The sequence below is a fragment of the Pseudochaenichthys georgianus genome, chromosome 5, assembly GCF_902827115.2.
Source record: "Pseudochaenichthys georgianus chromosome 5, fPseGeo1.2, whole genome shotgun sequence".
Taxonomy (NCBI): Eukaryota; Metazoa; Chordata; class Actinopteri; order Perciformes; family Channichthyidae; genus Pseudochaenichthys; species Pseudochaenichthys georgianus.
This window is the reverse complement of record NC_047507.1, coordinates 31,426,230-31,453,590: the sequence shown is the minus strand read 5'-3', so window position 1 is coordinate 31,453,590 and position 27,361 is coordinate 31,426,230. Positions and strand designations below refer to the sequence as shown.

General features: G+C 41.4%; 1 protein-coding gene across 2 annotated transcripts in view; it reads right to left on the bottom strand.

Moving 5' to 3' along the window:
• ephb2b (eph receptor B2b) overlaps positions 1–27,361 on the bottom strand; it is a 137,494-nt gene that overhangs the window by 62,014 nt on the left and 48,119 nt on the right. For both annotated transcript variants that reach the window (XM_034082980.1, XM_034082981.1), the window contains exons 2-3: positions 20,155–20,234; positions 4,284–4,968 (exon numbers count right to left, since the gene is read on the bottom strand). In XM_034082980.1, the coding sequence (XP_033938871.1) occupies positions 4,284–4,968; positions 20,155–20,234 (765 nt within the window). The remainder of the gene's footprint in view (positions 1–4,283; positions 4,969–20,154; positions 20,235–27,361) is intronic.

The following is a 27,361-nucleotide window of genomic DNA, read 5'->3' as shown; positions in this document are numbered from 1 at the left end:
CTGTAATGTATATAAGAAGGGCTGTATGGAAGATTTCACTCATTAGGTTTCTCCCTTCCTCTCGTGAATGGCTCCCCCGCTCTTTCTCCTGCTATATGGATGTGTGCAGGGACAGAACAGACTGAAAGACAGGGGGGAAAAAGCACCTGGCCATACTGAAATCCTATCACAGAGGGGAAGAGGGGATAAAGGCTCTGCATGTTCCCCGGGGGCCTCTGCGGACAGGATGACATGTCTTAAAGCTCGTCTGCGTGCCTCCTGCTGTTACGACATCCTACACTGTGTCTATCTCTATCAAACACAAATCAACCTGTATTGGGTTTAAAGGAACTCCACTAATGGAAATTAAGTGATATTGCCTATGGTGCAGAAATTAAGTAATGTTGTCTATGATATAATTTAACAGACACATGTTGCAGCATCTGTTCCGACACCAATTTGTATGCCTTATACTTAACTAAACGATCTTCTCCTAACAGCACCCGAAGCCGCCATCAATCTAAGAGAATAAGTGTGGCTTTTACTTACAAACACATAATATTATGTGAGTGCCTATTGTGTAGGCAGACTGTTGACATTTTGGTCTCCCGCTCTCTTATCCTTACTTTCTCCCACTCACTCTCTCTCGCCGTTACCGCAGCCAAATGCAAACCTTCCTTCATCTCTGTTTGCACAATGTACAATGCAGCAAGAGCCTTGAGGGGGTGTGTTGTTTTGTTTTTCGCTTTGTGTCTTGTTCCAGAGCGGAAGACTGACATCCAGTCATCAGCGTGGCTGTGCCCCACGTGCGCTGTTAGTCAATTAGAGCTGCCATTAAAGGCAGAGGCACCCAGGGAAATAAAGGCGGCGGCGTGGATTCGTCTGTGCTACGCTGATTTCCACCCTCAAATCCTCTCCAGACGAAGAGGCTGCAATAATTGGGATTCTGACAGTGGGTTAGGGGGACTCATTTCCTGCCTTCGCCTCCTCCCCTTCTCTTTTCCATGCAATCATGCCTATCCAATCATGGCACCTACCTTTGCACTCGATCCCCCTAACTCTCTTTATCTACAACCGCATTAGGTTGAAGAATTACTGAAGCCTTAATCTAATTGTTCTGGGTGCAACTGCAGGAGCCTCGATTCCGAGCAGCCATACTACCCAGACCTCACTAAGAGATTAAAGCAGACCTATTCTGCTCATTGGTGTTCCTTTTCCTGTAGTTCCTGAATAGGTTTGAGTGCATGTAAACGGTCTGCAAACGCTAAAATCCAAAAGTTTCTGTCCCACACACTCCCCCCAACAATCAGAGCAGTACATGACTGTCGTGCATGTACAGTGGAATGTGCTACAGTAAGTCCATTGGGAGGCATGTTTGCAAGTGCATCTCTGCATTTAACATCAGGAACTGTAATCTGATTATCTACAGTAAAACACTGTATACAAGATGCAGTGCAATGTACTTCTTTTTATTCTTAAAATATATATATATATATTCTGAGGCAACCAGATTGGTTTCACAGGCAAGATTATTTAACTGCACATAAGTGGAAGAGCGTGCAGATCATGTAACAGTTGCACTTTAGTATCCACCGTCCTGCTGTGTGATGTTATGTGTTGACTATTGTTCCAACAAATCTGGAACACAGGGCCACACGAAATGCGGCGCTGTGTTTTACGATGCTTTCCCTTCCTCACCAAACACAATAATTAAGAAAAACACAACAAAAAGATGACTCCAGCTGTTCGTGTGGCTGTGACTGATTGTCTCCATCTGAATCTTCACTGTACTATAACGGGAGCCACGCTCCCACAGCGGAGACCCCTGAACTCACACTAGCAGGGGGTTAGATGCTCAGATTACAGTGATAAAGCACACACGGGCATTGTTAAGCGAGTTTGCATTTCCACCCATGAGCATGGCTCTCATTGTGCACCAGTGAAGAGAATGCTTTTCCTTCTGGAAGTGAACAGCAAGGGCAAACAGGACCTCATGTGTCCATGTGTCCTCGGGGCTCGAAAGGGAAGCAGGATCTCCCTTTTCTGAAAAACCCCCGTGTGGTGCAGGACCTCTAACATGGAGAAACTTAATCTGACTTGGAAGACAATATCAGAGAAAAAGGCTTCAGCAATTTCATGTGCGCATCCCTACCATCAATATTTTGATAGATTTCATGACAGCATAATTATTTGCCGGGATCCCTGCCAAGGATTTAATTGTTACAAGCGTAATTACACGTTTAGTTGCGGGGATGTTGGAACAAAGCATTGGTCGCGTCCTTCACATTACAGTACAGTCTCTTTCATCTCAGATGCTTTATGCTATATCTCTGAAGCTCCATAATCCCGCTATGAAACAGGATATCTTGCAAACCCCTCCGAGGGCACCTCTCACAAATCAATTCATTACCCCATAATATCAGCAGGCCAAGGCGCATCTTTCATAGATCAATTCATTATCCGACTTCTGGCAGTTGAAAGGCGGCGACTGACCACAGTTTTCAAACACCGATATCAGCTTTCAGTGTTTAGGAAGATGACAAGAGTGGTGGTGGTCTTCCATCAAAAAGAGGCTTCAGAAGAATGGGGTAACTAAGCATCGAATAGTATCCTTTTTATCTGTTATGGTTTGCCTTTGAGTAGAATACACACTGCTGGGTTGTTTGCACCGAGGCTCATAACTATTGTATGGAGCCATAAAATCCTTCTCCATTCTTCAGCTGCACTCTCATATAATGCATTCTTTTCATAAAGCTTTAATATCCAGTCACGTGATCAGGGAAGTGACGGAGAGCAGCACGGTGGGAATGCGTCTGTGTACAGGAGGAGTGTGTGCTTCTGTCAGGGTCACTGCAGTTTGTCGATGAGCCCTGCAGTGCTCAGATCTATAACTGTCACGACTGCAGTGGGGGTGATGGAGAAGAGAGCATGCAGGCAGCCTCTCTTCTCGTGGACCTTGGCCAACAAAGCCGGTGTGCAGCAGCAGGTCAAAGAAGAAGAAGAAGGTTAAGAAGGTTAAAACCCTATTCAGTCAAAACTGTGTGAGGATATAAATGAAATCAACATGCTTCGCGCTGACAGAATTTAATTGTATAATCCCGTTTAGCCCAAAACGACATGACCGATGACACCCCCGAGATGTTTCCAATCCACCTCGCGCAGTGAACGACATGTAGGTCAAAAAACAAGCGGCTTTGTGTAATGACGTGGGGATGTGGATTCAGAGCGGCTGGCTACAGCAGAGTAGCGGTATTCATGTTCCCTTTTATTGGCAAGTATTCCTTAAGGAGGGAGGCTGGTGCCTGTCCTCATTAGTAGTCATTGAACGGGCCCTGGCAGTGTTCGGGAGGCAGCACCCATCACGTTTCCCCGTCCCAGCACACAGACACCGGGGTTTGTGTTGTAATTACAGGCGCACATAAGAGAGGCAGCAACACGGCGATCTGAAGCGCAGGTGGGTGGTTTGTTGTGTTGGCTGAAGCGGCACGGCTCCAGTCTGCGGGCTACGCAGTTTCAAGTGATCGAGATCCCTAAGCACGTTGACCAAATACCACCTGCCAGATAGGAGATAGGGCATGGCACAGGTAAACGTTGGCTACATTGATGTTTTTGAAAAGCCAGAATCGATTTGCCCGTGAGGTATTCCAATTCATAGGGAAATGAAGGCAATTTTGAAAAATATCCTCTTTGTCCTCAGGGAGGGAAGGAGGCATTCTATCAACAAAAGATGAGCGCAGAAATAGCTGTTTTCTTTGAATTGATAAGCATGAGCATGTTTGAATAGAGGCATTTCTCTATAGGCTGAAGCATTTCTATAGTATTCTTGGTAAAGTGTGCAAGACAGAACAAAAACACGCAGGTCTTGAGGTTTAAAAAATGTGCATAAATATGTTTCCCTGACAGGCTGTTGTCATGATTTACGACGAATGATGAGCAACTCCTATCCCTTTATGCCAGCTGAGAAAGATTGACTGAACATGTTTTGCAGCCACAGCAGCTGTATATTTTCAGATCAAGCCCCAGGCATCATTTTTTGCCATTTTCATCTGCGCATTTCTGTTATAAATAAACATAAATCATCTTTATCAAAATGTGATGGCTTCAATAGGGGTAATTTATGCAAATAATGCATACCTTCCATCATGTTTTATTAATCCATGACCATGTATCAGTCGCTTATATCTTATTGAATGGGCATGCATATTCCCCTGGAGTAGTTTACATATAAACATCCTTTTGATATGTTATTATGAAAGAAGAATGCTTAGCAGATTTAAGAAAGGCATTATAAGAGCAGAACATACCTCGACAGACAGTCCCATTCTCCACAGCCTCGTTCCCAGCCTTGCACATGCAGCGTCCAATGGGAACCATCCATTCTCCATCTCCATTGCAGTACAGCTTGATGGGCACGTCCACCTCCTCTGCGTTGGGGATGCAAACACCTCGTGCAGCCACCAGGGAGGTGCTCTCTGCTCCCGACAGCGTCTCCTGGAACAACGCCCCGTTGGTGATGATGCGTGGGCACTTCCGATAGAAGACGCGAACAGCGATGAGCGACATGCAGCCGCCGTAGTCCTGGAAGGCGAGGTAGAAGCCGTTTCGTGACACAGGGCCGAAGCTCCGGACCTCAGTGTTGATCTTCATCACTCTGCCCCCTAGATCCACCTGGGAGAAGCTCTCGTCTGCTGCGATGGTGTCCACTTTGATCCAGGGGTTCTCCATCCAGGCCGGGGAGTTCCTGCTGGCTGTGTCCGAGTCAGATTCGTAGTAATAGAGGTTAAATGTCTCTTTACAGGAGCCAGGCACGTTGGGAATGCTACTGCAGTCCCTCACCGAGAACTTCATCTCCACGTGGATCCGCTGAGCACCACGACGGCGGATGTACTTTGTCCGTACCCAGTTGTTCTGATTGTTGTCGAAAACATTGCAGACCTGGTACGTCCGGATGGTGTTCATGTTTTCATCATAACCGCTCACCTCCTCCCACTGTTGAGACAAAAACACACAGTCCATTAGCATGTTTACATTTGACTGCTCTGAAAAGAAGACTTAAATACAACATGTTATGAAAAACAAAACTGGTAATTAGGCACATAGTTAACTCGATTCATCCAATTAGGCACAATTCAGCTGTAAAGCAGTAAACGGTCTGAACGCTTCCAATTAATATGAACATCATAAAGCCCCGCTGATACCTATTTGGTAGCAATAACATGAATGTTTTCATGCATACTTTATAATACTTTGATTACTGGGATTAATCAACTCAAGCAATGTTTTTGATTACATTGATTAGATGTTGCAAATAAACTAAATATCTCCAATGACTAATCTAAAAGGAAGAAATGCAAAACAGCCTTCAGAGTGTCCTCACATTTCTTGGCTTAAAGAGGACACATTATGCTAATGCCCATGTTTGTATTTTCTGCCAGTACTTTGACATATACATGCTTCAATGTTCAAAAAGGTGGTGAGTGTTTAGGAGAGAAACTCCCTCTGGAGGAAAACTTGGGATGTTAGCCTTTGCAGACCGTTTACATGCACGGAAACACACTACAGAAAAGGGAAATCCCAGAAAACATAATAGGGCCCCTTTAATATTGCTCATAGGTTCCACACTCTGACCTTAACTCCAGTGTTGAGTCAAGTAAATAAAGTGGTTTGATATTTCAATACCAGTAAAGAGATGGTATATCTGTGTGAGAAATAATACTTTGATGTTTGGGGATTTTTCGATGAACAGCAGTTGTGTGATTATTGATTTAGTTCCAATTAGGGCTGTCTGAATGATCTGTGTGTTGTACCAAGGCTTTGACTGGTGAATTAAACAAAGTAAGGTCTTCATTATCAGATTTTCATTTGACACCCTATTTGGCTTATAGACTAAATCAGATTGCCTTTTTTTAACCTTTTAAAATGTGAAGCTGCAAATAACTGTTACATGTATTTTGGCTTGAGTACTGTATTAAGGGGTGTTAAAAACATTTGCTTTGTACAGGCAGAGCGCTTTGATGTTGACCCTCCCTTTTCCTTTCCTCCCATGGAGGAAACCGTTCACATCTTGTAATGCTTTGAAAGATACCGGAGACGTGAAATTAAGACACTTGAACAGAGCAGAAAAGTTTCTGGTTTATGTGATATGCGTGTCCTACTTTAATACTGCGTCGTAATGGGACACATTCAGAGCACATACGGTAATGGGTTATTGACATTGCGGTGAAAGCTCTTTTCCCTACAGTGAAGCACTGAGGAAACATGACATGACTTTTCCAATATCAAAGTCACACTAAACTGACATAATCATATTACACAGGTAATCATATAAAGAAAAATGGAGGGGCACATTTCAGTATGCTATTCAGCTTCAAAGTCCACATATTACACACCAATTGGAGTCCTTGCTCTGTCTGTACGGACTCCAGATGCAGCCTCTGTGGTTTCCCTGACCCTTGGCCATGGATCAAACCAGCTTTAAACACTATGCCCTTTAACCACCAAGCAGGTCGTGACCTTGACCCCGGCTTCTCAGCTAAGAAGAAATGCTGCTCTCACCCCCCCAGAGCCACTGTGAATCAGCTGCACCCTCTACTGCTTCCACAGCTCGACCTCTCCGCTTCACTCTTCACTTCACAGCTGATGTAATTTCTCAAATTAGTGCCCACTTAGTGAGGATTTTTACAGATTTTGACGAGTTGGGAGAAGAAAGTCACCCCTCTTGTTGCGAAACCGGCGTTCTATCAAACACTTTCGGACTAATTAGAACGACTTTGGTTCTTAATTCCCATGTTCTAATAAACACTGAGTCAATGTGATGCCTGGCTCGACCCAAACTCAAATCCAAACCATCAAAAGAGCCAACCACAGAGGACTGAAGTACGGCCAAAAAGAATAGAACAATTATAATGAGAGTAAACTGAATGCAGCTTAACCAACAAAAAGAAAAATAATAAGTCTTTTTTATTCGTGTCTTAGTGACCCTTTAGTCCTTATTAGCTCAAAGAAAAACTATTGTCCTTAAAGTTGAACATTAAAAATGTTTTTTTTTGTAACAGCTAGTATGACTTGGAACATTTAATTTGTAAGTGGTCTTACCAAAACACTTTCAAGAGTGTTTTTTAATTAGAAATATGTCTAGAAGCTTTAAATAAATACAGCTACCCGCATGCTAGCTGCAGGTTGCTGGTGTGGTTTAAGGATACATCTGTCATTTGGCCCATACTGCCAGACATCATCATCCCAGGTCATGAGCAGCCATTGACCTTCCCACTTGTTGAGGAGCAGTGGGGGGAGCTGTGGGCCAATTAAACAAAAGCGGGCAGTCCGCTTGTGAGCAGAGAGCGTTGGACAATCGCAGTTTGATAAAAAGTGAATGAGGAGACAGGTGGGGGCTGCTGCTAATGAGGGACGCAGACAGGGGAAACTGCAGGGGAAAGTGTTGGCGGTGATGTGGGGGGAATGGGTTGATCCGGGCTAAAAAAGACCCCAAACAAAATGTGTTTTGATGGAGGGCCCCTTTTGGTCCTGTCATGGCCTCTTTGCCCCGCTTTCATCACAGCCAGTGGAGGGAAGCAAATGGGGCATAATAAGAGCCTAACGATCAAGCGCCGAGTGTGAAATTAGAAGAAACGTCTTCATTTTCACAGCTCTTTACTGAGAGTGCTGTAAAAAGGGTGGTCATGTGTTTTAAGTATAGAAGGTGGAGGTAACCCTGGTGCTGGATGTCAAGTTGGGTTAGTTAGAGGGGATGAGCCGCCCTTGGATCATAATGGAAACAAAAACTCCTGAGATCCTGTTACATTTGGCACAAAGTTGTTTTTCTTGTTCTCCGAGTGTGCAAATCCACAGCCATAGGGTTTAGCTTATTGAATAGTGCCATGCTGGAAGAGGGACATAAATACATGCTTTAGGCTTGAAGGATCAAAGGCATTCTCTTCATAACCAAAGGCATACCAAATATTAGTAAGAGTCAATTTGCATTAGTGAAGTTTACGGTATTTTTCAAATGTATGTGACTTAAGACTCTCAGACTTCAAAGTAAATAACAAGTAAACAACAATTCATGTACACTGGATGTGCTTCCTTCCTCTGAGAAACACTTACTCATCCGATACAACAAAGTAATGGTGTGAAACAGAATGCGTGACTGGCTCCAAACAAAAAGACACCGTGTTATCTTTTAATTGCTCTCATGTGGGTCCAATATGGGTGGGTCGAATAGGGTCTGCAAGCAGTGTGTGCTTCAACCTGCTGGGTGTTACCTCTGATGTATTCAAAGCAGACTCAAACAAACACACCTGATGTGATATTTGAATGATCTCTCATCTGATCCTCATTAAATATGTTGCATAAATAAAACACGACATGATATTTAAAAGTGTTTTTATATTTACTTGACCTTGGCGATTATCCAACATTGCGGAACAGAATGGAGTACTTGGAATCTGTCTGATGAGTGCACACCTGCTGTTTTAATAACGCGTGTTAGATCTAGATCAAGCAGCAATGTGCAGCTGCCCCTTGTTCTGTTCTCAAAACAAATGCCTGCACCTTTATCGTCTTGCCAATTTAACTGATTTCAACTGTTTCAACAATAGTCTGGCCATCTTTTCTTTTTTTAATTAAACTGTTTGACCTCCAGCTTTGGATCCATGAACTGATGTGCCTGTCATTTGTTTTTCAATCAGAAGAGACTCAGCATTAACACCTGAAACCTCAGGTCTTCTGGTACTGGCCTTTTAATCATACCCAAAGGGAAAACAAAGACCCCATGGCGAGGCGTATCTTTATTACTACGGGCCACGACTGTGGAGCAGCCTCCCAGAAGACCTGTTGGCAGCAGAGAGCGTTCATACTTTTAAGAGCTAACTCAAGGGCCACCTTTTAATTGAGCTTTTAACTGATTGTATTTTATTATAGGTGTATTCTTTCTTATTTGTATTTTTATATTTATATACACACATAAATGTGTTTGTATTAAGTGTTATTTTTAATCACAAATCTATGTGTTCCTCTGGTTATTACCTGGGATGGGGGAGATAGTATTGTTTTTATTTGTAAATTGTCTATGTGTCTACAGTATAATACATTTGGATTTGACACAGTGGGGAAACACATTTAAAGTTGAACTGGAACGCAATGATTGGCTGTTGGAGATAGTATCAAAATGTAGCTGATTAAAAGTGGACAGCCATCATCAGTTAATTCGATGTAGTGAATCAATGTTGAGGTAGTCTGAGGTAGACTGATTTTACGCTTCAGTTTCATTATGTTAGACTTGCACAGAAGGCCTGTCCAAAGTGAATATAGGTTCTTATGGTAAGGCTATACCAGGGCTAGTAGAGACTGCTACGTGTCAGCTGCTCCTCTTCCTCTGGAGTTATACGAGGTGCTACAGTTCAGTGACGCTCACTGAAAATAAGGTTCAAAATCAATATCTCCTTTATCACTCAAGGAGACATAGAACAGTTCAGCTGACCTACTATCCATACTGTATGTCTGCTTTCCGCTTTCTTCTGTAAAGCCAAGCAGAACACACTGTCAAGCTGCCTGAGATATAGCTTAGCTTCCCTCCACACCTGACACCATTGACCAGAGACAGCTTTTTGCCTCATTCACCAGACAGTGAAATAAGTGCTGTCCTCCTCCAACTAATTACAAAACTCCTGTGTAAGCACACATTATGCAGGAGCTACTGTGCACTTTCCCATTTCCCATTGACATCTTCTCCACTTGATTCCAAATGACTTTACAGTCTGCAAGCAGAGCTCAAGAACACTCAAGTCATGTTTGTTTATAGACCGTAATTACAGTTGTGGCCTTGAGGGGTTTTACAACAGCCACATTGACACAAAAGGTAAAATAAACAGCTTCCAACTGTTGATTCTAAATAAAGAAACCCACCAAATTCAAACAGCATCCTCACCTAAAACAGTTGTGGAAACCTTGTGATGGGCCTCATTTCAAAGGATGACTGCTCTCAAGGACAACCAGGTAAAGAGTGAGGTAACGGATACGTGTTTGCATTTAAAAAGACTTCCAGTATATTGTTCTGTCTGGATGACTTTTCATAATTGAAATCTTGCAAACAAATGCCAACCACGAAAAGCGAAAAGCGAGCATCAAGTTGGTTGGCTGCAAAAAGTTGACCATAAATACACTCCTAGTAGACACGTGTCTTCAACCACCAGTCAACATTTTGATAAATAGATTTGTTTGGCATGTTCAATTGGAATTGGAGTTGTTGATGTTTAATACAGTCATATGATGCTGTTTTCGGAAAACTAAAGGAAGTCACTGCAGAAGCAAAGGAACTGCCTGCATTCACTGGCGTAAACTGTCCTTTAAGAGGTTATAATACAGCATATACCACATGTTTTGTTAATCGAAATGATGTGATTGTATGATGGACACTGAGAAATACACATTAAACACAACTTGCCTAACGTTGCCAGTCTAATAGCTGCATTCACATGATTTGATCACTGCTAAGTCGGGCTCATAGTCTTGCAGTAAAACAGCCAATCACGTTTCGTTTTGGCTAGTCCCCTGCTAGCTTGTGCCGTTTCATTAAGTTCTCATCCGATTGGCTGAGCGTCAAAAGTTCAGCAGTAAGTTAGTTAAAGTTGAAATCATTTGAAATCAGTGACACATTTCCAGCTATGCGCATCGCCGAGTGTAGCGCTTCCACCGCGCAGAGCTGTTTGACTGCATGTCATGTGAATGTAATGTTTAAAGCTATAGCCGGGTCAAGACAACTACAGACACTAAGAAACAACTTTTTTAAGCAATATATATATAGATTTTAAATATATTTTGTATTGTTATATGAGAAAATATGTGAACTAAGATTGTGAATATCCTAACATGGCTAAAGTGTTGTCTTTTCCCATTTTGTACAGTAAAGGAATTTAATTTTCTAAATGTACTAGACTATTCTAGAAGTTCTATTATTTGTCTATAGTCTCTTAGTCATTGTTGGTTTTACTGATGAATATTTATATATAATCTCAATGTGTACATGTTTGGTGAAAGCATTAATGGTCAATCCTATACAATAATGATGCATTTTGTCAAATATATCGTGCTATTTGACCTTTTTTTTCAGGAGAGAGTGACACATCAGTCGAGCAGCGGTGTGAACGCACTTTCAGAACATTCCAAGATGTCATTGTTTTGACATAACAAGAGCTGTGTATTTATCACATCTTGTCATTACAGTGTTTGAATGAACCTGAACCAGATTCACTAGCCAGAGCCGAATTACATATCACCGCTCTATCACTGACAAAAGTAAATAAATTATTCACACAAAAGGCAGGGAGAGAGAGCCAGTGGAAAACTCCTGAGGCGCAGTCGCCCCATTTGCAGTTGTGGGAAATCTGTCAGAGCAAGAGTGCCTTCCTCAGAGGGACACAGGACAAATGACACCCACTCTCTGCATTCAATTACTACGAGAGGCCATGGGAGCCAAATCCTGCTGTAGACTGGGCTTCATAGAGAGGAGAGAGACACACACACACACACACACACACACACACACACACACACACACACACACACAGACAGACTTAAGTAGAACTGTCTGCTGCAGTCAGCTCCAATTACCACTGTCCACTACTAATGCACAACATCTGAAACTACAGGAACAATTCCATATGTTTACCCTCAATCCACAAGGTTACATTATGTGTGCATGTGTATTTGCATAATTTAGAAAATGTAATTTCACAGACTTAAAATTGTGAATCATAGTCACACATTAGCGGTCGACCAGCAAAACAGTAAATTGTGTTTAACAAATGACTTGTTTAGAAGAAGAATAGCTGTGTGAAGAAAGTATGCCATGTTGGTCTGCCACACTTGCCCACAATAATAAGTAAACAACCTCAATCCTATTCCAGAGGAATGTAAATACAATATGCAGCAACTTCAATAAAGCACAAAGAAGTCATTTGTTTCTAAACATTGTGCAACATTCCTTCCTTCCTGTGTTGTGTCCCCAAGTGACACTCGATATGTCATGGTATAACACATTGTCACACATCCATAATGATAACCTGACCCACACACACAACACTTTATAATATTCTCCGCAATCGCAGATTTCCCTCCACCGTAGCTCTGTGTGCTCCCTGCGGCTATAAGTCTATTTCGAAATGGCTGCTGTTGTCATTACTTCAGCTGCGGAGTGAGAGGGTCAGGGGGTCTGACCTGATGTTCACGCGCCACTCAGATGCACTTGAGAAGAAACACTGACCACTTAACCCTGCTATGCTAGCCAGCTATACGTTATCTCCATGTCACATAAAAGACTGTCAAAGGGTTGAAAACTCAGGATCCAGTGTTCCCCCTAGGTTTACTGCTTTGGGGGGGTGCTGCCGATGATTGCGAGCGGGGGGGGGAAGGGTAATATTTGTTTAAACTTTGATTATCCTGAGCTAATTTACTGAATAAACCAACTCACATCTCCCGTCTTATTTTTCACCCAAGTAGTCATTACACTAATTTGGTGGCGTTGCATTGTTGTTTTCTGTCACCAGTTCAAAACCGCGGTTCATCATCATCATCATCATGATCATCATCAGCTCATCATCAGTGAGCTATTTTTAGAATGTGCACGCTACATTCGTGTTCGCGCGCGTCCACCTAGGCAGGCTGTGTGTCCTGCTCCTCCGTGACGATGACGGCTTGATGTTAACAAATTATAATAAACACATTTGAAAGTAGGGGGACACAAACGGGATTTTGAACAATGGGGGGGGGGGGGGGGACATGTGGGAATTACGCCCATGACTTACATGACCAACAGCAGAGCTCGGGGCTTTAATGCTAACTTGTTTTACTTTTTTACACTTTGTTGTTCTCCTCCTTTCCTCCGCTCTTTCTGTGAGTGTCGGAGCGGAGCGCCGCCCTTCAGAAACAGAGCGGAGGACAGAATGTGGATGTGCAAAGCAATGCAGTGGACACTGAAACATGCACATACATTGGATAAATAACATAAGCGTTTAGTTTATTTAATAAAAGAGCACATGTTCAATGCGAAAAGTGACCGTAGATAGATTACTTCAGTTGGGATTTGGTGCTATATATATATATACAAAAACATTTTAAAAACACCTTGAATTTCAGGGGGGGCGCGGGGCTCCGTTGGGGTGGCGCAGCGCCCCCCCTAAGACAGGGAAACACGATCTTTACGTGGACTGATGTTAAAGGTGCTGCACAAGTGTTGTTGCAAATGTGGGTAACATTTAGGGCAAGACGACTGGGAACATTATTTTGATTGCGTTTACTGTATATTGACTGATATTGTACATTTTACATGATTTACACCCTGTATTTTAATTTAATTTACATTCTTACCTGAATCTAAATCTAAATACATTGTTATTTATGTTTGTACAGACCAGACAAATGTGTTTGTGATATGGGGCTATATGAATGAAATTTGATTTGCTTTGTAATTGTAGAGGAAATTATTATTTGTATTATAAATATTCATTAAGAAAATGCATTACAATTATTATTTTAAGAGGATCTGTACCAAACAAGGATGTTTTGCATTAAGTCTGTAGAACAGAAGTTTTGCAGGCTGGGACTTTCATTCAGATATGTTACCACTAGGGGTGTAACGGTACACGTACCCGTACCGAAATTATTTGGTACGGGCCCTTCGGTTCGGTACACGTATGTACCGAAGTGTATCGAACAAATATAACGTTAAACGTAAAAAATTGAGAACGTGAACAACTTTTTGGAAGTACTCTCAGGTGCTGCGTCGCAGCATTCAGAGTAATTTGCTCACATTGGGTTCAACCAAGTGGCAAACTCTGGGGAAGAGCCGGGACGCCAATACGGAAGTGCTACACACTGCAGTTCATATATTGGCCGATAGGCGATGGCTGCAGAAAGGAGCAATTTCCATAGACCCCCATGTTAAAATGCCCAAATTTACAGCAGAAAAAAACATGTTTCTACCCATGGATGCACTACATATTATTATGTATATATTTAGATTCCACCTTCATGATTATGAATCTGTGAGTGAATTGTTTTCTAACACGACCCTTTTATTTATATTAGGTCTTAAAGGTTTTGCATAAATTAGGGCGTGATCACATTGAGTGACGGCTCTGTCAAGTGACTGCTGCTGCTAGCTTCTTGTCTCTCTGCTAGCAGCTCCGTGAAGCTACTGGGACTCTGCCTGCTTAGTTCATCCAGGGAACACAACTTGACCCCGGCCGTGTTTGTTTGTTCTTCATGCTTACAGTATATATCGGACTATTGTGACTCGCTCTGCGGTTAAAACAGACGGTGCATGAATGCGGTTTTTGTGGTAAGTGAAATTCGAGTACTTATTGATGTGTTTATGATTTGAATCAGCTACGTAATGAATGTTAAGGCTTGGGTTAGCGTGTGGTAGCTACATTGGTGCTAACGATGCTAACAACTTCCAAAGTTACAGTCAAATAAAAAGGACCCTGACTCGGACAATACACAATCCAACATGTTCAACAGAAGATAATCAGTTATATTGTTTGTACACATGGTACTTTACATATACATATCTGTTTGTTTAAGGTGTCCAGGTGATGCAGACAGGCTGGACCAGAGAGAAAGAGACAGAACTGGACTCTTCACAGCAGTGAACTTCAGCACAGGTACAAATACTCCTTTTTCATACTGTACAAAGAATCAAGAAAGATATTGGTTTAAATAAATGAAGTATTGACTTTAATACACTGATATACATTCCATCAAACAATACTAAATACTAGATCACCTACACATCAGTTAAGTTGAGGGTTTTTTCCATGCAAACAGTTACATTTAGATGTTAACAAGCACTATGATTTTGTCAGCTTTCTAATTTAATGTATTGAAGGCAAAGATATTTAACACATAGTGAGAACTGCTACTATTTATCTCTCAATATTGTCTGTAAAAAACGTGGTAAAAGTTATTCTTTCAGTGAGACAACAGAGCAAGCTTCTACAGTTGCACTACGTTTTGAAAAAAAGATAACAATTACAAAATAATTATATCTACAGCCCCTAAACACACAAACATACTGCTTTCATAAATAACAAACTTGTTCTTCAATAATATGTTTTATGTTTCCTGTCATTTTTGTTAGGAAAGGACATGCCTGAAAGACACGACATGTTCTCCTTCTCTGAGGGTCAAGAAGAACATCCAAGAGGAACATTAAAAGCTGATGTTATGAGATTTTAAGACCAGTACACTAAGAAACTACTTTTATTTTAAAATCGGTCAGCTGATCGAATGCACCTATTTCTACATCTACACTCCATCAGCCGATTACTTCTATTTGCCTCACTTTATGAGCTTCACATCACCTGTGCCTTGTACTGCAGAGTTTGCAATGTCACAAATAAATGGGGCCAATCTTCAGTCAGATGTGAATGTGTAATTTAACATTTTCAGTAAGAATAATGGACAAAAGGAGTGCAAATACATATACAATTTATTGAAATGTGAACCAAAAGTTAATCAAATGTTTTAAATAAAAAGCACATATGGACAGTAGGTGTAAACCTATTAAATGTATAAGTGAACACATTTAGTCAAATAACGTGACAGACTAGGCCTGTGCAGTTGGTATCAGCTTTGCCCAGCATGGGCTCCTCCATCAGCCCTGGTCCTCCTCGCAGAGGAAAGACCCTCAGTCCTCTCCACACCAACAGACAGGACGTCCATCACACGGAGATTTCTCCCTGAAGTCTCTGCAGCCCTCTGGACACCATGCTGTCTCAATCCGTCCACACTGAATATGAGAGGGGAAAAATGAAAATAATAAATGCTTTGGACAATAAGAAATATAAAGTTGACTGTTGAGTTGCTCAGTTTTTTTAGTTTGTCAATACTGTATAACTAATATATCAGGTTAAGAGGCACAGTTAAATAAAGATTGGTCTTTAAATACATTTTGTCTCTTGAATTGTTTGTCTAAAGTAAAGGATCTAAAACTGGTACTTAGTTGTAATGGTACAGTCTGGTTATTATGCTGTTTGGAGGAGGCCTCACAGGTAAGAGCACTAACTAGCTACCATCACATGTACCTTAGCTTGACTTAAATGTCTTGACTTAAATGTATTAAACGTATAGTTAAGTGATATCAAAATATAAATAACTCATGTCATGCAAACATATTAATATTTGCTTGATTCCAGTGTTGAATTTAGCACAATTGCATACAAACATTAAGGGGTTTTAAGATTCTGAAGTATTATGCTAAAAACTTAGATTATTATTTATAGTTTTGCTGAATAGTTTCATGTCCGCTTACCTTAGAAACATAAAATGCTACGGCAGTGTGCAGATGGGGAGCATGTTAGCTTAGCTTGGTAGCTTCAGCTAGCTCTGGAACTTCCAGCTCGGTGGCAGGAGGTCCCGCCTCGGCTCCGCCTCTTTGCCCTTATTTGAAGCAGGCTGGAACAGGCGGGAGTTGAACTCTGACGTCACTGTCGAGCCGTTAGTGGCCGACTCCGCCTACTAAGGGATTCTCGGCAACTCAGCAGAATCCTATGGGTGACGTCACGGACCCTACGTCCATTTATATATACAGTCTATGGGTTCAACGCGTCATAGAGCGAGCAAGTCATTTAATTGGACGAGAGGCATACTATGAGAGTTGGTCACAGAGATGCGTTCAAATTTAGTCAGTAATTTCAGGAACTGTCGAAATGGCGAACGCAGATAAAGTTGAGCTCGAAAATCCTCCAGCATCATTGAAGTCTCCGGTTTGGGAACATGTTGGTTTCGCAGTTACGTACAAGGATGACGGACAAAGACAGGTGGACCGAACCAAAGCTGTTTGTCGGCATTGTTCAAATAAAATTGGTTACGCGGCTGGCAATACATCAAGCTTGAACGTGAACGTGAATATCACCGGTACCAAAAGAAAAAAGACTGAAGTGCAAACCTAACTCCCGCTAGCATTTAAGCCTCCACCACTCGCAAAAAGTTTAGATCGAGCCAAAGCTATTACAAATGCCAAATATCCTTATGTTGCCGCAAAGCGCTACCTGGCTGTATCTGCTACCTCTGTCCATAGCGAGAGGGTGTTCTCCACAGCAGGAGACATTGTTAGTGCCTGCAGATCTGCCCTTTCGGCAAGCAATGTGGACAAGTTCATCTTTCTTTAAAAAAACAGTACAGTACGGTTCAAATACAGATTATTTCAGTTCATCGAAATGCTGGACATTAATCTTTATTTATGATATTTTGTACTTATTTGAGTGAATACATTATTCACAGTTTAATAATAATTAAAAAAAATATATATATATTTTATGTTTTGTGATAATTTGTTCTGCTGTACCGAAAACGTACCGAACCGTGACCTAAAAACCGAGGTACGTACGGAACCGAAATGTTTGTGAACCGTTACACCCCTAGTTACCACATTTGACCTTTGCCAAATATTGCCCCTACAGCAATTGAGATATTGCATTAGTCATTATTCCAATTTCATAAAATGTCAATTAATTGTGCAGCCCTGTCCTTTTTGCGTATGTGTACACTAAAGCCCTCACAAAGGTCACATGTCTACATGATTGTCAAACTATACTGACTGTCGTGGTATGTGTTTGCTTTATTGCCAGAATCTTAAACATTTTCAGTTTTCAAACCTCCTAAACTTCCCGGGATGTAGATTGTTCAATGAATAGAACATTTTTTGTCAGTGTTTTCAGTTTTTAGGAATAGAGAAGCTGTCTTGCGTGTGTGGCTCAGGAACGACATAAGTCTGGCTGTCATTTAACATAATTAGAAGGAAGAGCTGTCTTGCTGTACACAGAGGGTTATACAACATGATTTACAGAAGCTATGCTGTATGACACACATCACTTTGAAAAACCTACTGGAGAGAGTTGATTTTACAGCTGTGCTTGAAGAGATTTCTTAGAATAATAATGTGATAGGCGATATCAAATATGCTGTTAAATAAAAGAGTGCAATAACACCAACTGCCATAGCATTTCTGACTTAATATCGCTTGATTGCATTTCCATTGTGTCTCAAAGTATCGCATGTCAAGTTAGGATATATTTCATAAAGCTGTACAGAGTAGTGAAAGCCAACTGTTGGTGCTGCGGCTCTCTGCTGGATGTTACTGATCCACTGGCTAAGCCCGTGAAGCCATGCATATATGTGTGTAAGACAATAGCTTCTGTAAAGCACCTCTCACTGTTATACTGAGAGGGAGAGCGTGCTGTGTTTCCACACCTGTCGCCCCACGCCATAAGGGACAAGCTATCTCCCATCGCTCTCACTCGTCACTTTCCGATGGACTGTGCTTTTGACGAGCTCAGCCACATCATCATAAAAGTTCCGTGCCCACGCCGATAAGACCAAACCTATACCTGACTAAATCCAGAGGCTTAGGGACTTGTTTGCATTTCATTGCACTCTGAGAGAGGGATATATTATGACTTCATATGGAGTTTTTTTGGAAAGGACCGTGGAATTATCTGAAGTCAAAGCAGAAAATAGGAAAGCCCTCGTAGATAAGCCTTTCGTCAAAGATATTTAGAAGGGAAGCTACCACAAAATCATGCGGTGCACCGCAAGGAACAAAGACAGTTCCTCTTTAGTTTAAAGTTTTATCTTGATTCCAACTCATTTTGGGAGATTTTCACTTAAGTTTGCAAGTGGCATTTTTGCATGTATTACATTTTTCATCTGAAGTTTCCACTTAAATGTTATGAGGAATCGGTTTTTGCTGAAGTCTTTCAGTGAAATTACATGTGGACAAATGTGGAAGAGAATCTACCGTGTCAGGCGGTACACCACGGGGAACAAAGATGAAGTTCTTGATTAGTTCTTGATTCCACCTAATTTTCACTTTAGTTTGCAAGTTGCATTTGTATGCGTATTACATTGTTTGTCTGAAGTTTCCATTTACCGTAGTTTTAAATTATGAAATGGTTTTAAGTGAATGTTTTGCTGAATCCAACGTTTAGCAAAGATGAAAGGAAGATGTGATGTAAACGGTCTTTGGAGTTGGTTTTTGTGCATAAGCTCTCTTTTTCTCCCTCATTCTGTGTAAATTGGATCCAAAGCTGGCAAGAGAAAAATGAATAGCAAAGCAGGCGTCTCTTTGCTTTGCTATTAATTGAAAGAATGAGCATTGAGGAGGAGACAACATGCACTCAGGTTGGGGAGGATGAAGTTATTCAAAATCATTGCTGAACAACTTTGAAGTGGAACTGTTGGAGGCCAGGTCTATACGCTGCATTTTTTTGTTTTTTTTGTGCAAAAAGACACAGCATGATAAAGTATAATTCAAACCGTCTCTAATACAAACCACAGAAGCATAAAAAATTGAATAGAATCTGCAGTGTTTTTTTTAATTCACCAGCAAATAAGTTTACAACATTTTTTTCCCTCTCGGTTGGACTCCCTCTCAGAAGTCTAAATCTTGTGGTGAGGAAAGAAGTGAAGGAGACTGAGACTCTGGTTTTGGCTGACATTAAGTGGGCCTGGCTTGCATGTGGCCATGCTCTGGCAAACTGAGTGGAAACACTGCATCAAACACTAACAGGCTCCATATAACACATAGCTTCTAGCCTGGCATGCGAACACACGGATTTAAGCTTCAAGTTTATGATTGTTCATTCTAACTGTGTTTGTAGTGAAGTGAAAAGTTCAGATCAGGCTAGATTGAATGAAAACTGGATGCATTCATAAAAGAATAACCCATAAAATGTGGCTAGTGAAAATTCAAATGAAGGGGGTAAAAACGTCTTTGTGGAATATCCAAAAACAAAAAGGTAGCATCTTGAAAATCCTCATCAAATAACATCCCCGAAAATCCCCTCGTGTGATGTTCATGTCTAACTTTGCCGTTGTTGGATTTTCCCCCCAGAGAAACAAGGACATTATTTAGTCTACTCCAGGGACTGGGCAGGCAGGCTACTAATTGATCTTTAACCTTAAAGTGAGAAAGCAAAACATTGGCTAAATAACTGAAACAAAGTTAGCATGGGGCACTTAGCAAATTTACACATTAGCTGCACTCTTAAATCCAACAAAAGAGAGGACCACCACACACCTCATCTTTGTCACAGTAACAATGACTTGCAATTATATTATTAATGATATTTTCTTTCTCAGAAACTGATCTTTTTCAAAGCAGAGTGTGTCACTTACGCTGTTGTCACTGGTGCCTGACACGGGGTACACTGTCCAGCCGAGCTCCGCTGTGGCTGTAGTGGAGTCCATAAGCGTCTCTGTGGAAAGAAGTAAGCAGAGACGGCGGTCAGATAATCTCCTGGCATCATAAATATAAAACGCTGCTGCGGTTCAATTGAAACCTCTTTAGTAAAACAAATATCTTGATCTTGAAAATGTGAGAACTTAAGTGATTTTGTGGAAAATAAAAAATAAAAACTTAATAGAAGCGAGAGGGACTGTATTTGTCTGAATACTAGAAACAGTTTGTCAACAACATTCCATTTTTTATTTTCATCTTAAAAACAGCTAATTAAAATCAATGCATTTTGTGCAAGGCGTCTTTCGGGGCTCATATCGATATGAAAGAAAATACAATGTTTACGAACAATAGCACCAGCAAAAACGTCAAACTGAATTAATTTGACTTAAAGGTGGGGTAGGTAATTCACTTCAGAATTTTTTTTTGTTATATTCCATGGAATGCTCTTAACATGGTGTTGCCAGGGCGCTGTAAAAAGCACGACCAATTATTTTAGCTGGCGGCCTACCTACATGCCTGTCAGCCTTCCATCTCGTGCACAAACTTATCTCGTGCCCTCATTGGTCATGTGTGTGTTTGTGTGTGTTGGAGGAGGGGCTCGGTAAGGAAGTGGCAGATTTGTTTCGGCTGTGTACTTTCAAATTCTAGCGCACTCAAGCAGGTTTCTCCATTCTTACCTACCCCACCTTTAAGAGCAGTATTTAAAAAATATATATATAACTAAATTACAAAATGTCAATAATCAATACATCTTTTGAGATAAGTTAAGCAAACAATATGGTTCAAGCTTTTCCAGTGATCTAAGAACGAACAATTGCAAATGTTTTGCATTTTAACATCATTTTTAAATAAACATTTTATTGGAGAGAATTATTTGAAAATTATCACTTTTTTCTGAGATGTATTAGCCTAAACACTTAATAATAAAAAACAGGTAATCAATGCTAAATCAACGCTAACAAAAAAACTAGAGATGTCCCGATCCGATCACGTGATCGGGGATTGGAGCCGATCACGTGATTTTCAAAAGATCGGAATCGGGAGAAAAAAATCGGGGATCGGAATTTTTTTTCTTTTATCAAATATTTTTCTTTTATTTAATGTTACAAAACAAAAATGACCATGTTCACGTCTTAAAGTCATCCTGAGGCCCACGTTTTTGTTTTAAAATTACACAACATCATGTATGTGTTGCTTCTTTTGGGCTTGTTTTCATAGACCTGGTTGCTTATTTCTCTCAAATCTGGCAACAGAGTGGGTGCAGTGTCTAATAGTAGCAGTAAGCTAACGAGAGGCTACGTTCAGCTGGTGACTCGGGAGTCGGGACAGAGAAAATGTCAGGAGTTTGGAAGTATTATAAAATTGAAAGCGAAGGCAGTGTAACAGCCAGATGCAATGTTTGCAAGGCAGAGGTTCCGCGTGGTGGAAAGAACAGAGCTACGTTCAACGCGACCAATCTAATACGCCACCTGAGAAACAAACACCAACAACAACACGAGTACACAGCGGCCACTCAGGTAACGGCACTGAAACAACCGACACTTTCAGAGACTTTTAAAAGGAAAGAGAAACTGCCCCAGAACAGTGAAAAGGCCAAAACAATAACAGCCAAGATAGCTGAATTCATCGCGTTGGATGACCAGCTGTTATCTGTTAACTTTTTTTTCTCTTAATGCATTGCATAAAGATCGGATCGGGAAAAATCGGTATCGGTATATTGTCAAAATCAAATGATCGGAATCGGATCGGGAGCAAAAAAAGGTGATCGGGACATCCCTAAAAAAAACGTCATTAACCGCAGACACTTCATCTGTTTAGGTGCAAAGACGTTGCTAGTATTTTTATAAGGGGTCAGTCACATCCTGTATGCACAACCTCCTTCCATATGACTTGTAGGGAAAACAAACAGGCTGGAAGATAAAATGTCCAGAGGAGGGGCCACCCTATATGCCACGGATTAGCCAGTGGAAAGGAACACCTCTGGTAATTGGGGTCAAAGAGAATATGCCCCCTGTCCGTCATGAGGTCCTCTGCGGCACACATTCCAGCAGTCAGACCCAAACGTCTGTCACACGCTTACTGAACCATTCATCCTGTCACCTTCTTCCAACCCTCTGTACCACCCTCATGCCCTCTTTTTTAATTCTTGACTTCATCTTTCTGTGCGTAACAGAGGGCAGGTCTAATGAATTGATTAGGCCTGTGTCAGTGTTTTTGCTCCGGTGTTGAGCTGCAGCAGATGGAGAGAGCATTCATCAGGTTCGAGGCGTCAGCTGCAACTCCAAAATGCCACAGAGGGATTTAGAAACCCTTTCCACAAACACGGCTACTAAGCTTGGCTTAAGTCACACCCGGAGGCTGGAAGACAGGTTTGCTGAACAATGGCAAGCTGCTGTGGGCTCTTCATTAATATCGTGGTATGAACTGCTTGAATTGGTGCTAATAGGGTAGGACAGAGCTCCCTGAAACCAGATAACAAGAAATGTATTACAAGGCGAGGATTGAAGGGAATCAAAGATGGAGGATTCTAAAGTTAGATGTCGCAGGATTCAGTTTCATGCAGCTTTGTACTAGCTTGCAGGATATTTTTGAGACTTCCAGTTGTTTCATAATAACCCTGGATTTCCTCTGATTTATATTCCAGTGAAAGCCACAGCATTTAATTAACAGGCTCCACATGCATCGGTTTATTTCAGAGCCGTGTGCTGACTCTCCCGTCTCACCAGCACTCAGAGATACTAGATTCCACATCTCTTTCAGTTATCACAAGGCCCCAAATCGTATAATTAGGCAGATGAGACTGCAATTGAGCAGCTATTGATAACCTTGTGTGTGACTCACTGCCGAGCAGCCTACATGGGTGTTAGGCAGGGAAATGGTAATTATCCCCCCATAATGATAACGATAATTAGTGGAGGAGTAAAGTGAGAATAATGAACCTCCTCTGTGGCGGTATTAGGAGTGTTGTGGGGACACAGGGAGTGCATTTCCCCTGGAACGTTAACACAGACTAGGTCACGCACAGCTATTGCTTTCTTTTTGTGTATAGCTGCACATGTGCTGTTACTTGTTGACATTGTTAGGCTGAAAACAAACAGTTTCCATTATGAGATGCCTCCAAACATCCCAAAAACATTTTGAATTGAAGACAGCAAGAAGTACCATGCAGCTAGGAAACCCAACATTCAGAAAGCTTGTTAGAACAACCATGTTAAGATATGAAATGGGTTCAACCCAAAGCTCTCAAGGAATATTTCTCATTAAGTCAAAGTTGAGGAAGTTTTTACAGTTTACACAATGTATGTTATTTTGAGTTAACAATAATATGTATTCCTAGAATGTTGGTTTATCTTTAAAAAATATGTCCAAAATATGTCCAAATGATCTTATGGTGAATATGTTTGTAATCTGTACTCGTTTTTCTCTCTTTTCATTTGTGGTATATGTTTGATGTTTTGTTTTCTTTATGTACATAGTGGGGTTTGTTAAACAGGAAGTTTGTAGTTATTTGTTAGTGATCTTTTAGGGCTTTGACAAGTGGCGACACGATGTGATAAGATAACTCACAGAAGGGTTCTTTTCTTTATAAGCTATGGAAACACTATGAATTTTAAGTTAAAGGGGCCTACAGTAGTATGCTCATTTTCAGGTTCATATTTGTATTTTGTGTGTCTACTGTGACATGCGAGTGTTACATAGTGATGTCACTATTTTACTGAAGTAAACAAAGGGGTCCAATGGAGGCTTATGAGGTAGCACTTTGTGATGTTAGCCTTTGCAGACCATTTAGGGAGAGAGGAAAGCTTATAAAGCCGTATGTATAAATTGTCTGTTTTAATATTGAATTAAAAAAACTCTCCCCTTTGTTAACTCCCTTCACAGTTTTCCCTGATTTATCTGCTCTTCTTACCCCTCCCTCTTCCCTCTTCCTTCTTCCCCTTCCGCTCTCTCTCCAGTGGCCCACATGCTGGACGGGTACCTCACCCTGAAAGACTGATCACTTTTCTTCCTCCCGCTGTCTCCACTTCAGTCCAGGCAGCCACAGCGATTCATTACCTCCCGTGGAGCAGAGCAGCACATAGCTCACACTGTCAGCCCCTCCTGGCTCGCAGTCTGAACCCCCAGCCGTGTCCAAGCATGGCCGCTCAGCAAGACACGCCGGCTATTAATCAGCAGGAGGACAGGGCGCGGAGGTTCTCGCCTGCATCCCACCGCAGGAAGCACTTATTTGGGGTTTTGTGGGCATAGCATTTGAATTGTGTCACTCGTCTGACTGGCTGCGATGTGATCTGAGAGGGACGTGTACAGGCTCTGTCACAGAGGCAACTGCTACTGGGATGTACATGTATACATTACACAGTATATTATAAGTTGATATATTGTACCAGATGTAATTAATTAGACTTTTGTTTCTGCCCCGTGAGGTTTAAACCAGATGGTATTTTAAACCATTACACCACAGTAACATTTCTCCCTGTGTTGCCCATGAAATGTTTTCTTTTCTCTGTCCAGCTTTTACAACCAGTTCCCCGAGCACCTGAAGGTGGACTTGAAATTGAGTTAGCAGTTGGCCTCTTAATTGTTTGGGGATTTGGAAGACTTACAAAGAGTATTTTTAAAAAAAGAAAGTTTTAAATATTCTTGATGACTTTTTATAAAAGCATACTGTCGCTTTGTATAGGGACTTATTATCGGTGTTTATTCCACAATATTAAAGATGTATATATTGCCAACAAAACTGGTGAAAATCCTAGCCTTTTAGGTGCACAATTATTTGCATGTTTAACCAACTTTTCGGTTTAGTTTCAAAATGTTTTATGAGTTCTGTTCAACAAAATACATCTTACTATTATTGCAGCTATTACATTTTGTGGTTTATCATACTAAATACAAAAGAATGTGTAGTATTTCATAACTTATTTTCCATAATTTAGATTATTGTGCTTGTAGTCTGCTCATGCTTAAAATAAAGTGTAATGTGTGCAACCCTGTTTGCAGTGTAATGGATATGCAGAGCGTGATGTTTAGGAGGATACATCCACTGCGCTAAGATCTCACGGCACATCGGAGCCGCTTCATTCCCCACCTACAGCAGTTGTCTTTGCATTATTTGTGTGGCAATGGAGAGCGATGCATAAAAGTGTTTAAACAATTGAGCTCATGGGAAAATGGCCTCCATGTTGGCGGTCAGCAATCATTCCAAATCTACGCCAACAAGGACATGTTTATAAACGTAAAAAATGTATGTGCAAGCCTTAAAAATTACAGAGTGTTTCACCATTTCACCGTGAATAATTAACGCTTCAGTGTCTTTCTTTTTTTAAACTTGATACCCTCGACTATGGAGGGCTATGAATATGCAATGAGACCTAGGCGTCTAAGAAAAGCCTACGAGGCAGAGTGCTTCCTCCAACACTTCCTGAGACTAAGGAGAGAGTTTAGTGCTGATCTGAGAGAGCGCTCTCCAGTGAGAGGCTGTCTGAAGTGACAGGCGGGAGGGACAGGGGGGGGGGGGGGGGGGGGGGGGGGGGGGGGCTACTCCTACAACAACACTCTTTTCTCTAAGAGGGGTCAGTGCTGCATCTCGGCTTTCTAAAGAAAGCAACAGCATTTTCAATGAGGGATACAGAGAAGAGCTGTTCACAGGAATAGACATTTCAGCTCGAACAACGGCAGCGAGTAAGAAAATAAACATGTTACACAGGCAGACACAAAGGCTTCAAGTTGAAAGTTATTTACAAGCCGTTGTGTTTCTGAATTAATAAGTGAAAGCAACACGGGATACACACAGTGTCTCTTAACATGCTGTGTGTGATGTTTTGTTCCCTGTGTTTCAAATGTATTCACACTGACTTTCGTTCTATTTTCTTTCCTGCAACTATTTATCTCGGTGTGTGCCGTTGGTTTACACTGGTGCTTTTGTCAAGGCTATACAAATCAGGGTTTGTCAGATGAACTAGCAATAACTTAGAAAGATTTATGATTAAGATTTATGCTATTAAATAGTAAGATTTATGCAGAATGAGTGATATATGGATCTTTCTACTGCCAGGACTAATTTATCACCAAACTTCTTCATTTACCGCAGGCAGTAAACGCAACAAGTGCCGATCTCCACACTTTTGATCACAAGTGCGTACATGCTGATCTGCTTGTGTGGATGTAATCCTATTGCTAAATTGCTGACATGGGATATTTTCCCAGGCTCTTTTTTTCTCAGCGTGATGAATCTGATTCAGCAATCACTTATTGCATCACTATCGAGGAAAACCCCTGCAGGCAAATGACTGACATGGCAGTTCAGACCAGAATCAAATAAGCTAGCCTGTATGCAGTGTCTTCAGAGTTTAATAGGGGTGTTTTGACCTCCAAAGCAGCGTGAAGCAGCTTCAAGCCACAACTTCTGTTTGTATATTTTTCGCCAGCGGAAATGTAGCCTTGCCTCTCGATGTAACAAATCCCTTAACATTTCATTTAACATCGACATAAACTATATGGTGCTTTCAATGGCAGTGATAATGTCAGCTAACAGGGCAAAAAAGCAGCTAAACATCCTCCACATAAAAGCCCTACTGGGTAGAGTTCAGTTTAATCACCGCTGAAGGGCAAATGTGCATTTACTAGCATTTCACCAAACACCTGAAACCATATTATTTGACGGGCAAATGTGGGAAGACTGTGGTCTGCAGGGCAGTTGCAGAGTAACATGAGCAAGCTGTTCATTGTGCTAAAAACAGAACCCTATATGGTGGACCCGGCACGGAAATCTGCCCAGATTAGGGGCATGGCAATGATATAGCCCTGAGGGAGCCGGTGCAAGTGCAGATACATGATTCATAGCTGTAATGATGGACAAGGCTACTGTATGGCCTGTTGCAAAGAATAACAGTCTGTTTAATTTAGAGGGGAGAAGTGGGTGGAGCCCCTGGCCGAGAGAAACTCAGCTCAACTTATCTGTCAGCACAAGCCGGGCCCATTAAGGTACCGCTGAGCTCCCAGCACTGTCAAATAACAGCATATCCCTGTGTGTTAAATGAATTCCTAATCCCACTTTTACAATGAAACAGGGGCTTTGTGGGCCATGTGGCAGTGGCCGAAACCCAAGAGGCATGCCTTTATTTTATTTTTTTCAAGAGTCTCAGG